The 13,252-nt window shown below is 42.4% G+C and overlaps 1 protein-coding gene across 2 annotated transcripts in view; it reads right to left on the reverse strand.

The window, feature by feature from the left end:
- Nucleotides 1-13,252, reverse strand: part of dnah6 (dynein, axonemal, heavy chain 6) — a 669,683-nt gene that overhangs the window by 534,905 nt on the left and 121,526 nt on the right. For both annotated transcript variants that reach the window (XM_070888374.1, XM_070888373.1), the window contains exons 14-16: nt 11,228-11,479; nt 7,028-7,156; nt 1,675-1,788 (exon numbers count right to left, since the gene is read on the reverse strand). In XM_070888374.1, coding sequence (XP_070744475.1) covers nt 1,675-1,788; nt 7,028-7,156; nt 11,228-11,479 — 495 coding nt within the window. The remainder of the gene's footprint in view (nt 1-1,674; nt 1,789-7,027; nt 7,157-11,227; nt 11,480-13,252) is intronic.

A 13,252-nucleotide genomic window follows, 5' to 3' on the forward strand; every position in this document is an offset into this window, starting at 1 on the left:
GATTTTTTAAAAAACATTTTTTTTTTGATTGATTGATTTATTGGTGATTTATTGATTTATCATTTATTATTGATGATGGCTCTTTATTGGTAAAAGTGACGTGTTTAATGCTTTGTAAAATCCCCTAACTTCCCTTCCCCCTCCCCCACCCCCCACCACCTTTCGCTACCTGCGCCTAATTTCTAAAGTGTAAGCAAGATTTTTCTGAGCGTACAAAAATCGACACTTATTCCGTTCTAAGTTAGTTTGGAGTAACTTTTCGCTGCCTAAACTTGCAAAACAAGCCTAAGTGGCTGGTAACGCCCCCTTTTGGAAAAAAAACTGTACTAAAACGAAACTATTCCAACTAACTAGAACTGGAGCAAACTAAATGCCGAGATTTGCGATTTCTAAAGATACTCCATACTAAACTAGTTGCTCAAAAAAAATAGCAACTCGAGCCGAAACTTGGGCCCAATATGTTTTCACTCAACTGTTTTCAGACATCGTGGTGTATTCTGTAACATGCTTGAGTTTTTCGATTCAAATTTCATCAAAATAACTCAACTTAAAATAATTACATAAATGCAACAATGTTACATTCAAATTAACATAAAACAATGAAAAGTATTCATCAAAAAAATGTAAACTACCTTAACCAAGGACTACTCTTCATGAGTGAGTCCAGATAGTAAGTGTCAACACGTCATTCAAACATCAGGAACATCACAGTCATAAACAATCCTGTTTTCCAGAAGGAATGTTGAATAGTAACCAGCAGTGGAAGTTCTGTCCTATTTTTCCCTTCCCCTCCCAGTGGGGGCACTGAGGCCAACTATAGTGCCTCTTCTGCTGCTTGGGTGGAATCAGCTAACACAGCACAGACAGGTATTTGTCAACTGAGCTATCAGAGAAGCACGGTCTCCATTAAAAAAAATGTTCTTTATCTAAACAAATGTTTAAACTAAAAAAAGACCGTGGCATTATTCATAAAAAGGGACTAATTTTCTGAGTATGCACTATCTGCCTTGCCTCGTGAAAAATTGCAGGCACATTGACCGCAATTCTCCATCCATTTATTTCAATGAACAATGGAATGTACCCCATGATTTTCCAATATAAGTCATTGGCAGGCAATGCTTTCCACCAGAGGTGCTTCCTCAGAAACTTGTCCCCATAATATAAACCCAACAACACACAGGTCCTCAGTGGGTTTCTATATTTAAACAGTAACATGATCAGGAATTCAGTTGATTTCCATTATTGTAATTACTAAACTGCACCATCAGGAACAAGTAAGTTGTGTAGCTCCTTGTATTTTGAATGAAAAGGGAGTCAAGGGTTATGGGGAGCGGGCAGGGAAGCGGAGTTGAGGCCAAGATCAGATCAGCCATGATCTTATTGAAGGGCGGAGCAAGCTCGAGGGGCCAAATGGCCTATGCCTGCTCCTATTCCTTATGTTCTTATTTTCTTATGTAATTGTGCATTTCACCAAAAACTTGCAAGGTATCTTTTATGTAACAGAATAGTCAACAAAAGCTATTGAATATAAAACACATTTGGTGAGCAGGAGCTACACAACTTACTTGTTCCTGATGGTGCAGTTTAGTAATCCTCACTTTAAACAGATTGCCTGTGTATCTTCTGCCCAGCAATAATTAAACAAGATGCATTAACTAAGAATAACTAAACTACCTGCAACCATTCATCCATACGGAGATCCCATTCATTAAGCGAGTTCCAAAGAAGCTGTTTTAGTTTCAGATCAGCATGCACTTCCTCCAGCAAATCAAATTTAGATATCTCAACCTAGGTACAAAAACAATATGTCACGTGTTAGACAGTTCGATAAAACAAAAATATAAATTACAGCTGTTGCCACACATAAAGGACGTCACAAAATTGTGTGTCCTAAATAAACAACATTTGCAGATGTATTGCATTTTTCGTCGTACCTTGATGTTTCAGAAAATCACTGCAACTACCAGTAATAATGAAACAACAGTAATTACTGGACTGCTTCAGTGGTACTGTGCTCATCATTCTGCTGTGGAACATTTGTTACATAATTTAATATACAACTATTAAATATTTCCATTTATTAAAGTCTTGGACCATTGCAATATAAATTAGTTCATGATGTTGGATAACGTATATTGGAGTCTTAACCAAAAAGACAAATAATAAGAATATTTCTGATTTTTTAAAAACACTATCAATATAGTGAGGGTCATTTTGACTTTGTGCGATAGTGTAAAACTGGTGAGACTGAATCTGCAGCCCGTTTTACATCTCTCCTGATTTTTATTTGCATTTTGCCCAACAATTAGGTTCAATTTTTAAGTTGCCGCTCAGACATAAAATTAATGTCTCAGATCGGCCGTCGTAGAGAAACCAGACAAATACTAATAGTTCCATTGAAAATCAGATCATTTCTATCACAGGCAGCTAATCCGTAACACCAGTTTTATGCCTGGGCAGCAAGTCAAATTTCCACCCCAATGTGTCTTGGCATCAAATTTATCAATAACAGACTAAAAAAATCTGCAATATGGATCTGTCTCATTATATCTTTTAACCTAATTTGTTTTGAAAATAAGTTTTCCCTGGTTTTGTACAGACACAACCTATGCTTGTGGCATCAGTAGCCTAAAGCCTTTATTCTATTGCCTATTAATGTTTCTCATTTGTTGTCTGTTCATATTGCTCAGTGAAGGCTATCATCAACCAATTTTGCTCAGTGAAGTTAATGTCCATAAATGACACTCAGTGAAGGTGACTGGGCATCAATGTCACTCAGTGAAGGTGACTGGGTATCAATGTCACTCAGTGAAGGTGACTGGGCATCAATGACATTCAGTGAAGGTGACTGGGCATCAATGACACTCAGTGAAGGTGACTGGGCATCAATGTCACTCAGTGAAGGTGACTGGGCATCAATGACACTCAGTGAAGGTGACTGGGCATCAATGACATTCAGTGAAGGTGACTGGGCATCAATGACACTCAGTGAAGGTGACTGGGCATCAATGTCATTCAGTGAAGGTGACTGGGCATCAATGACATTCAGTGAAGGTGACTGGGCATCAATGACACTTAGTGAAGGTGACTGGGTATCAATGACACTCAGTGAAGGTGACTGGGCATCAATGTCACTCAGTGAAGGTGACTGGGCATCAATGACACTCAGTGAAGGTGACTGGGCATCAATGACACTCAGTGAAGGTGACTGGGCATCAATGACATTCAGTGAAGGTGACTGGGCATCAATGACATTCAGTGAAGGTGACTGGGCATCAATGACACTCAGTGAAGGTGACTGGGCATCAATGTCATTCAGTGAAGGTGACTGGGCATCAATGACATTCAGTGAAGGTGACTGGGCATCAATGACAGTGAAGGTGACTGGGCATCAATGACACTCAGTGAAGGTGACTAGGCATCAATGATACTCAGTGAAGGGGATTGACCATTCAAGTGTGAGATGACATCTGCCTGGCTTCGAGTCTTCAAAAAGCTTGAAGACAACTTGAACCAAGATCTGACTATTGTAAAAAGTCAAGACTTATGCACAGTGTGCCGAAGAAAGGCAGTGTCGCCATACTTCCATGTTAATCAATCCACAAGAATGCAATATCTTCTTGGATAGAGAACAGCTGGCACTTGAGCCTTAGCCAGTATATCTTAGGAGTAACTCAAGATCAAGACACTTACATACAAGGACCAACTCACCAAAGTAGCTCAGAAGATGAAGAGCAGAAATTATCTCCTACTAAATAAGCTTGTGGGCTGAAACTGGAGAGCTAACTTGCAAACATTGTGTATCACAGCGCTGGCTCTCTCTTATTCAGTTGCAAGTATTGCACACCTGTGTGGTTAAACTCTTTCCACACAAAATTAGTTGATGGACAATTAAAATTATACAATGACAACAATCAGGGATTATGAGACCAATAAACACTGAATAGCGACCAGTCCTTGCGAATATATGGACTCCTAACATTTGCCGTAATATTGCAGCAAAGAACCTCCTTGAGGAAATGGACAGATGCCACAACTGCCACTTTTCAAAGATAAATGGGAAGGAACTCACCTCTAACACATCAGCAGGAGACCAATCTGGACTGTGCCAGCAACGCTCTCCATGGTAGACACTGCCTCGTTACACTGCATAATGGGGACAAGTTGCTCCTTCTCTAAGAAACCCCCTTCATCATCTCACAACCTGATGAGACTGACTGGCATGTTATATCTGCCAACCATTTTAGATGTGGAGACGCAAGATGTACTGAAGGACAGCAAAACTTTAAGGGCTAATGTTAGCAATTAGAAATTCTTGTAAATTCTACAGTAATCTTCTCTTCCTGCTCCCACATCATTACCTCTGATGTCCCCCAAGGATCTTTCCTTGGCCACCTCCTATTTCTTATCTATATGCTGCCCCTTGACAACATCATCTGAAAACACAGTGTCAGTTTCCATATGTACGCTGATAACACCCAGCTCTACCTCACCATCACGTTTCTCAACCCCTCCACGGTCTTTAAATTGTCAGACTGCTTGCCAGCATCCATTACTGGATGAGCAGAAATTTTCTCCAAATAAATATTGGGAAGACTGAAGCCATTGTCTTCGGTCCCGGTCACAAACTTCTTCCCTAGCCACTGACTCCATCCCTCTCCTTAGCATCTATCTGAGGCTGAACCAGACTGTTCGCAACCTTGGTGTCACATTTGATCCTGAAATGAGCTTCTAACCACATATCCACGCCATAACTAAGACTGCCTATTTCAACCTCCATATCAATGCCCATCTCTGCCCTTGCCTCATCCCTAATCCACGCCTTTGATACATCTAGACTCGACTATTCCAATGCACTCCTGGCTGGCTTCCCACATTCTACCCTGTGTAAACTTGAGGTCATCCAAAACCCGGCTGCCCGTGTTATAACTCACACCAAATCCCATTCACCCATCACCACTGTGCTCGCTGACCAACATTGGCTTCCAGTTAAGCAACGTCTCAATTTCAAAATTCTTATCCTTGTTTTCAAATCCCTCCATGGACTCGCCTCTCCCTAGCTCTGTAATCTCCTTCAGCCCCACAACCACCCCGCCACCCCACCCCACACCTCAGATATCTGCGGTCCTGAAATTCAGTCCTCTTGAGCATCCCTGATTATAATCGCTCAACCATCGATGGCCGTGGCTTAAGCTACCTAGCCCTAAGCTCTGGAACGCCCTCCTTAAACCTCGCCATCTCTCTTACCTTCTTTAAGGCACTCCCTAAAATCTACCTCTGACAAACCTTTTTGTCAAATCTGCCCTAATTTCTCCTTATGTGGCTTGGTGTCAATTTTTTGTCTTATAACACTCCTGTCAACCAGCTTGGGATGTCTTACTACGTTAAAGGCGCTATATTGTTAGGTATGACTAGGTATGAATATAACAACAACTTCATGGCTCTGATTATGGCCAGGGCAAGCCAATCACAAATCAAAAGAACAGGTAATCGCAATCTTGGCTAAATGCTGTGATAGATGTAGTTGCCGCTACCTTCCGAGTGTTTTCATGAGTTTACCATATATGGACTTGTTTTCCTCTTCTTGACATAATCTTATGTGCAAATGTATCAAGTTAACCAGTAACAGGAAACCAGTGATCACGTACGTTTTGTCGGTTTAAAGCATCAAAAGCGAAAATGCGAGTAATTTAATCGAGTGCACCATGGGGAAGAGACCAGGTTAGAACCACTGGTATTTCCCGGCTCATTAATAAATGATCTGTTTTTGTTTACTGAATAATGCTCATGAAGGAATATTGTGTCAGACTGTTTAATTGCAAGGTCTCGAACCTAAATCACTTGGCTGCTCATTTTGTGCAAGTCTACAAAGAGGACTTTCCAGATTCCATAATGCTGACCCCAAGACTACTGAATGGCTAAAGCATGTATAATGACGACCTAAGCCCCTTCACACTTTTGACACCTTGTATTCTTAATTTCTTTCCAATCTTTATTATATCATTTGTGCATTCGCAAATAATAATTGCTGGCTGAAGATTACTACCTAATGATAACCTTCAATGAAAACTATTGCCGACATGTGTCATTCAGTGAAAGCTATTGTCCACTGGCATCAGTGAAAGCTTTTGTCATCTGGCGTTCCTCTGCTGGAAACACTCAATGAAGGTAATAGCTCTGATATAATTTAGCAAGAAATATGCATTTAACCCATTAAGGTCAGAATCTTTATCAGACTATTTAACACAAGTTAATACTGCCAACTAATTGAACAACAACAAGGTGATACCTACATGAGTATTAAGTGAATTAAAAAAACAAAGATGTAATAAAACATACATTGATTGCAATTTTATGGTTAGAATTGGAGCATAATTGCCTTTTGATACACAAAATTGGCTTTCAGTTTTGAACACAATACATATTTGCTCATTTCTGTTATCCTTGAGGCAACAGTTCATCTCTACATAAGATGCTCTCCACTGCTTCACTATCAGAGTAATAAGACCTATAGAACCATATAAATTTACAGTACAGGAGGCTGCTATTTGGTCATCATGTTTGTGCTCGCTCAATTGCTAGAACAATCCAAAATGAATTCCTCTGCCCCTCACTGCACGCACGCACCACCCCCCCCCCAACTCCCAACAACCCCCATTACCATAGCCATCTGCTTCAAATATTTATCCAATTTCCTCTTGTAAGATGCAATGGTTTCTCTCTCAACTACTCCCTGCTCCAACAATTCTCTATGTAAAGAAATTTATCGTAACCTGTATCTTCCCTCTTTTAGTCAAATTGATGACTCCTCGTTACTGACTCGCCAGCCAGATGAAATAGTATTTTCCTCTTCACTGTATCAAAACATTTCATTATTTTAAAAACCTCTTAAATCTCTTCAGCTTTCTGTGTGCCAGTGGAAATAGTCCTAGTGCTTCAAGTCTCTCCTCATAATTATGGTTTCTCATCACTGTCAATTACTGAAAAGCTACTGTGAAATCATTGAAATACAGCTAAAACCAATTACCTTGAAATTCTTCTGGTAAGACTTATACTCAAATGCAAGTTTCTGTAGTTCATCCATCACAGTCTGCATGTCTTCCAATGTTGTTTTCACTTTTAGCCTGTCAGAATTGATATCTAGCAGCTGAGGATCCTATTAAAGATAATGGCAATGAAAATAGATCAATACAATTACATACATTATCTATAACTAGTAAAAGGAATAGCAATTACTAAATAAGATGAATAGTAATGTATTTATTCCTGCTGTAAAGATCAGCCAGCGATGTCCATATCCAGAGAATGAATAGAAAAAAATAGAAAGTACGGGAGCCAAAATTCAAAACTGGAAAAACTAGGGCTATCATCGATATAGGCAATCCCTCGAAATCGAGGAAGACTTGCTTCCATTCCAAAAGTGAGTTCTCAGGTGACTGAACAACCCAGTACAGGAATTACAGACTCTGTCACAGGGTGGGACAGTTGTTGGAGGAAAGGGTGGGTAGGGAGTCTGGTTTGCTGCACGCTCCTTTTGCTGCCTGCGCTTGTTTTCTGCGAGCTCTCAGCGACGAGACTCGAGGTGCTCAGTGCCCTCCCGGATGCTCTTCCTTCATTTAGGGCGGTCTTTGACCAGGGACCCCCAGGTGTCGGTGGGGATGTTGCACTTTATCAAGGAGGCTTTGAGGGTGTCCTTGAAACATTTCCTCTGTCCACCTGGGGCTTGCTTGCCGTGTACGAGTTCAGAGTAGAGCGCTTGCTTTGGGAGTCTTGTGTCGGGCATGCAAACAATGTGGCCCGCCCAACGAAGCTGGTCGAATGTGGTCAGTGCTTCGATGCTGGGGATGTTGGCCTGATCGAGAACACCAACGTGGTGCGTCTGTCCTCCCAGGGGATTTGCAGGATCTTGCGGAGACATCATTAGTGGTATTTCTCCAGTGATTTGAGGTATCTATTGTATATGGTCCATATCTCTGGGCCATACAGGAGAGCAGGTATCACTACAGCCCTGTAGACCATAAGCTTCATGCCAGATTTGAGGGCCTGATCTTCGAACACTCTCTTCCTCAGACGGCCGAAGGCTGCACTGGAGGTGGTGTTGAACCTCGTCATCGATGTCTGCCTTTTCTGATAATAGGCTCCTGAGGTATGGAAAGTAGTCTACGTTGTCCAGGGCTGTGCCGTGGATCTTGATGACTGGGGGGCAGTGATGTGTGGCGGGTTCAGGTTGGTGGACGAACTTTGTCTTACGGATGTTTAGCGCAAGGCCCATGCTTTCGTATGCCTCGGTGAAGATGTTAACAATGACTTGGAGTTCAGCCTCTGAATGTGTGCAGACGCAAGCGTCGTCCGTGTACTGTAGCTCGAAGACAGAGGATCGGAAGGTCTTAGAGCTGGCTTGGGGGCGACGAAGGTTGAACAGGTTCCCACTGGTTTTGTAGTTTAGTTCCACTCCAGCGGGGAGCTTGTTGAATGTGAGGTGGAGCATTGCAGTGAGGAAAATCGAGAAGAGGGTTGGTGCAATGATACAGCCCCGTTTGACCCCGGTCCGGACGTGGATTGGATCTGTGGTGGATCCGTTGGTCAGGATCACGGCTTGCATGTCGTCATGGAGCAGACGGAGGATGGCGACAAACTTTTGGGGGCAGCAGAAACGGAGGAGGACGCTTCATAATCCCTCGGGGTTAACAGTGTCAAAGGCCTTTGTAAGGTCAAAGGCGGCCATACCGATATCAGCAATACATGCAAGGAATAATGCAGAAAACAAATACAAAGACCAGAACTCCAATAATCCAAACTTCAACAGCAAAAGAAAATTCTGGCAAAAACATTTAAGAGCACAAGTTCCACAATTGCAGACATTACCAGTTTTAAATCAACATTGGAAGCATTATGCACAGTCCTGGTGAACAACTTGTGAAATGGCGATGCCAGGTACTTAATTCAATTGATACTATTCAGGGCTTTTTCACATCTTGCATGTGAAGCCTCAATTAAAACAATTTTCAGGATCCCATTTGGTTTACTAACTGCTTTGTTAACCTGTCCTGCCATCTTCATAGATTTGTGCACAAACACCCCCAAGGTCTCTCAATTCTTTCAAATTTTGAAATTGTGCCCTGTACCCCGAATTCCAAGTCGTTAATGTACATCAAAAACAGCAGTGGTCCTAGTATTGAACCCTGGGTAATGCCTCCCTCCAGTCTGAAAAACAGTCACACACCTCAACTCCCTGTTTTTTATCCCTTAGCCAATTTTGTATCCATGCTGCTACTGCCCCTTTAATGTCATGGGCTTCAATTTTGCTAATAAGCCGTCAAGCCAATAATCTTACGACTGCTCTTAGTTATGACATTTTAGCAGCACTTTTGTCAGCAGTTAATTTTAGTAAGTGTGCAGAATTTGTACTCTTATAAATTGACTGACCCCTGCAGTGCTCCAGTATAGATGCCAAGCTAAAGTTATAGGGGCCGAAATTCACCCCTGCCCGAAACGGGTCACACTTTCCGCTTTTGAAGTGAATTCGCCGTCGCACAGATGAGGTAGCTTCTTTCACGAAATTCAGCTCTTTGTCGTTTTTTTGAAGCAGACCAGAAGTCGGTCATAATGGGGGCAGAAGTGCGGTGGTAAATACTCTAGAGGGGCGGAAGTGAAGGCGGGACGGAGTCTCCGCCACTATCAGTCAACAGCGGAGCGGTGATGACGTCATTAAGAGTGTGCGTCACCACGTCTCTCCCCTTCACTTAAAGGGGAGCGAAGCAGCGATTCTTTATGTTCAGTACACTGGGCCACCAGGGAGGGTTTCAGCCGGGCCAGCAGTCTGGCACCCAAGAGGGAGTGCCAGGCTGCCTGTTGGCAGCTTGACCGAATCAGAGGGCACAAATGTCTGGCCAACCTGGAAGCCGGCTGGCAAAAAAATAAAATGGCGACCGCGGCAGTGGGCCCTTGCCTTTAATGGCCGTCACACAGCCAAGTCCCACACAGAAGAGAAGGTGCACCAACAGAAAAAGCTGTCGGGGGCACCGCATGGCGGATCGAGGATTTTTACAGCTGAATTTGGCTGGAGGTGCGGGAGATCGGCAGTGCGTGCTTTGACCGGTCGGCAGCAGCAGGGCGGAAGTGGGGACCCACCAGAAAAATCCCCGATCTGAATTTTGCTGGCAGCGACCACTCAACTCCACCGCGTGGCCTGCGGTAAGCGGCCTTTTTGGGGAGCTGAATTTGAGCCCCATATAGTTAAATTGATAGGAAATTGTCTGTCTGTAAGTATAGCGAAGTGTAACCTTGCTTTGCACTCAACATTTAGTCTACCAAGTAGATATATCAAGGTGATATATACATGGCTGTCATTAGCATTAACATTTGTTATTCATGACTCCCGATGACAGTATGCCACACACATGCCATGATCATGGTTTAGTTAGTGCATTTTATTTAGCTCTCAGCAGGTCAAGACTAGAGACTTTGCTGTTCATATATATAGGAACTATAAGGAAATCAAGATTATACAACAATACTGTGTAGTCTAAAAATGTGATTGGGATTAAATAGCTCCTGAACGATGCAAGTGAACCAAAATTAGGCCTTAATATGCAGGGGTAATTTACCAATTTCACATTCCTGGCAGGAAACCTTGCGCATAGTGGCATCAATTTCTACTGTGTGATTCTCCAACCATTGTGGTCAGATAGTCCAGTACGGCATGAACACAAATTTCTGATCTGGGAAATGAGGCTCCCCACTGAGTGCAAAATCAGAAATTTAGCCCTCTCCTTTCAGCGTTATGAGTGTCCAGGGACCTCCAGAAACAGTACTGCTCTGTGATCCAAATGAAACCGAAGTGATCCTTGTCTTAGTTTTCAAAACACTCCACATCCATGAACTGGAAAGATCGCTAAGAAAACTGCTTCAAATTGTTATAACCTTGAAACACACATGAAGCCATTTTACAAATCTGCACTGAAAATAGGGAGGTTCACCCACCAATTGTGCACATTGGAAAGTTGGGAGCACGGATCACAATCTTCCAACCAAATGCTCAGAAAACCATGGGCAATGAGCACCCAAATTTTTAAACTGCATTGCTGGTGGTGTGCAAGTCTCCCCAAGCTACCGCTAACGTGTGAGAAGAAAACTTAAATACTTGAAATTCTTTAACAACTGCAATTAAAAGAAACATGGAATGCAGAATATGGGCTGAGGATGAAGATAGCCACTATTGACCTACCTGTTCTTGCATCCTCACTGCTCTGACCTCCTCATTCAGCACGTCTATGTCTTTATCCATACAGCGACATAATTTGGTAATATTGCTGTCTCTTTCATTTACAGCTCTGTCAATTACAGTGCGAACTGAAGATATTGAAGGTTTTAGAGTTGCAAATACAGCAAGATCCTCAGGAGGGGTGGAAATCTTGTACTTCTCGATGAGCTGGTACATCATTACAACAATACTTGATTCTTCTTCCAAGACTTCAATCTAAATAAAAGTCAGTAATTGTGTTAAAGTTATTAAACCTTCGATCACAAGGTTGCTTATTGTTAGATCCATGATCCAACTCCCACCCTTGTGTGCATTTGTTGTAGCGCTTAAGTATCTAGTTGAGTTCCATGTTTCATGTTCTACCAGTCATTAATCAATCCAAGTTTCCACTCTGCTACACTTCAGCCTCCCGTCCACAGCTTGCTTTAGTCACCAGCAAAACCACGTCGCTGCGGAGAATAGGAGCCAATGCACGTGCCAATAAATGCCGTGCTCCCAGGTGTGTCAGAGTCAAAATCCAACTTAAAATGCTTCACAAAAATCCAAAAGATGAAAATGATATGACTGTATTCCCTGCAATGCAGGTTGCTGCCGCTTATGATCCCAGTACCTTCCACTCATGGGGTTTTCCATGTTTGGAATCACAAAGATCACTTGAGATTTGGTTGCAGATTGAACCTGAATCAAGAAAAGATCCATAATCATTGACAAGTACTTGGCATTTCCACAATTTCATCCATAACCTTTGGGGGGGAAACTGACAATTGATAGGGGTTTGTACAGACAATGATCCATGGAAAAAAGATGGGATCATTCCAGAAGTGAGCTAATGAGTCGACAGAAAAGTAACTTCCAGAATTAGAAGACGACCTTGGCGTCACGTAGTACCTGTCACATTCTCAGGATAGTCCAAAGTTCTTTATAGCCCGTGTATTAGTTTTGAAGCATAGTCAGTAATGTTATGTAGATAAATAGAGCAGCCAATTTGTGTAGAGCAAAGGCTGGAAAAAGCAGAAAATTAGATAAATGAACAGTTAATTTGTTCTTGGAGGTTTAGCAGAATGAGAAATGTTCTCCAGAACATCAGGAGAACTCCGGGCTCTTCTTTTAAGTCCATCCGGACCATGGGAACAAACAGACAGGGCCTCAGTTTAATGTCTCATGTAAAAGACGCAGCTCTGACAATGCAACACGGCTTCAGGACTGCAGTGGGATGTTACAGCCTCGATTACTTATTCAAGTTCCGGAGTAGACCTTGAAGATGCAACCTTCTGAATCAACGGCAAGCGTGCTATCAAGTGATAGACAAGTACTGATACATTACATATCATTCTATCTTAAAATCACACACATGCTGGATGTGCTTCAAATGAAGTAGCAAAAACCAATATTTTAGGAGGAACATAGCCTCTCTCTCAACCCCTCCTGGAAAATAATTCTTATACCTTCATTGTTTGCATCCCCTTCAGAAATTTCAAAATTTACCACTGTTCAGAAGTGAATAGGATAGTGTTTTTTTAAACTCCACAGCACGAGTAGTCCTAGCCATAAACAAGACATTGAAGAGAAGGCAACTTTGGAGATCAGAGGGCAAAGGAGGCACATCAAACAACCACAAAAAAGATGCTACCTCACAAAGGAGTAGTGCCCAAAAAGGATCAGTGTCAGCAGGAAATTAGGGTTGACAAGGACCGGCAGAGAGTCAGCCATCTGCACTGCACTTCTCATGGTAGTTGAAGCAATCACCACCTTTAGGGGATGTCTGAGTCGTCAATGGTGTCACGTGCTGCACAACTACGAGAAGTCAGCAATTCCTCTCTGTGCTATCATGGCAGGCAGCCTCCAGTACACAAAACACTAGACAGTTACATTATCAGCATGCTATAGGTCCATTTTTCCAGTTATAGCACTGAGATAATAAGGATCACGTGGGTGCAGTGAAGAGAGGCAAATCAGGCAGCCGGATGCCCACCCACAGTGAACAGGCTC

Source organism: Pristiophorus japonicus, chromosome 1, assembly GCF_044704955.1.
Source record: "Pristiophorus japonicus isolate sPriJap1 chromosome 1, sPriJap1.hap1, whole genome shotgun sequence".
NCBI lineage: Eukaryota > Metazoa > Chordata > Chondrichthyes > Pristiophoridae > Pristiophorus > Pristiophorus japonicus.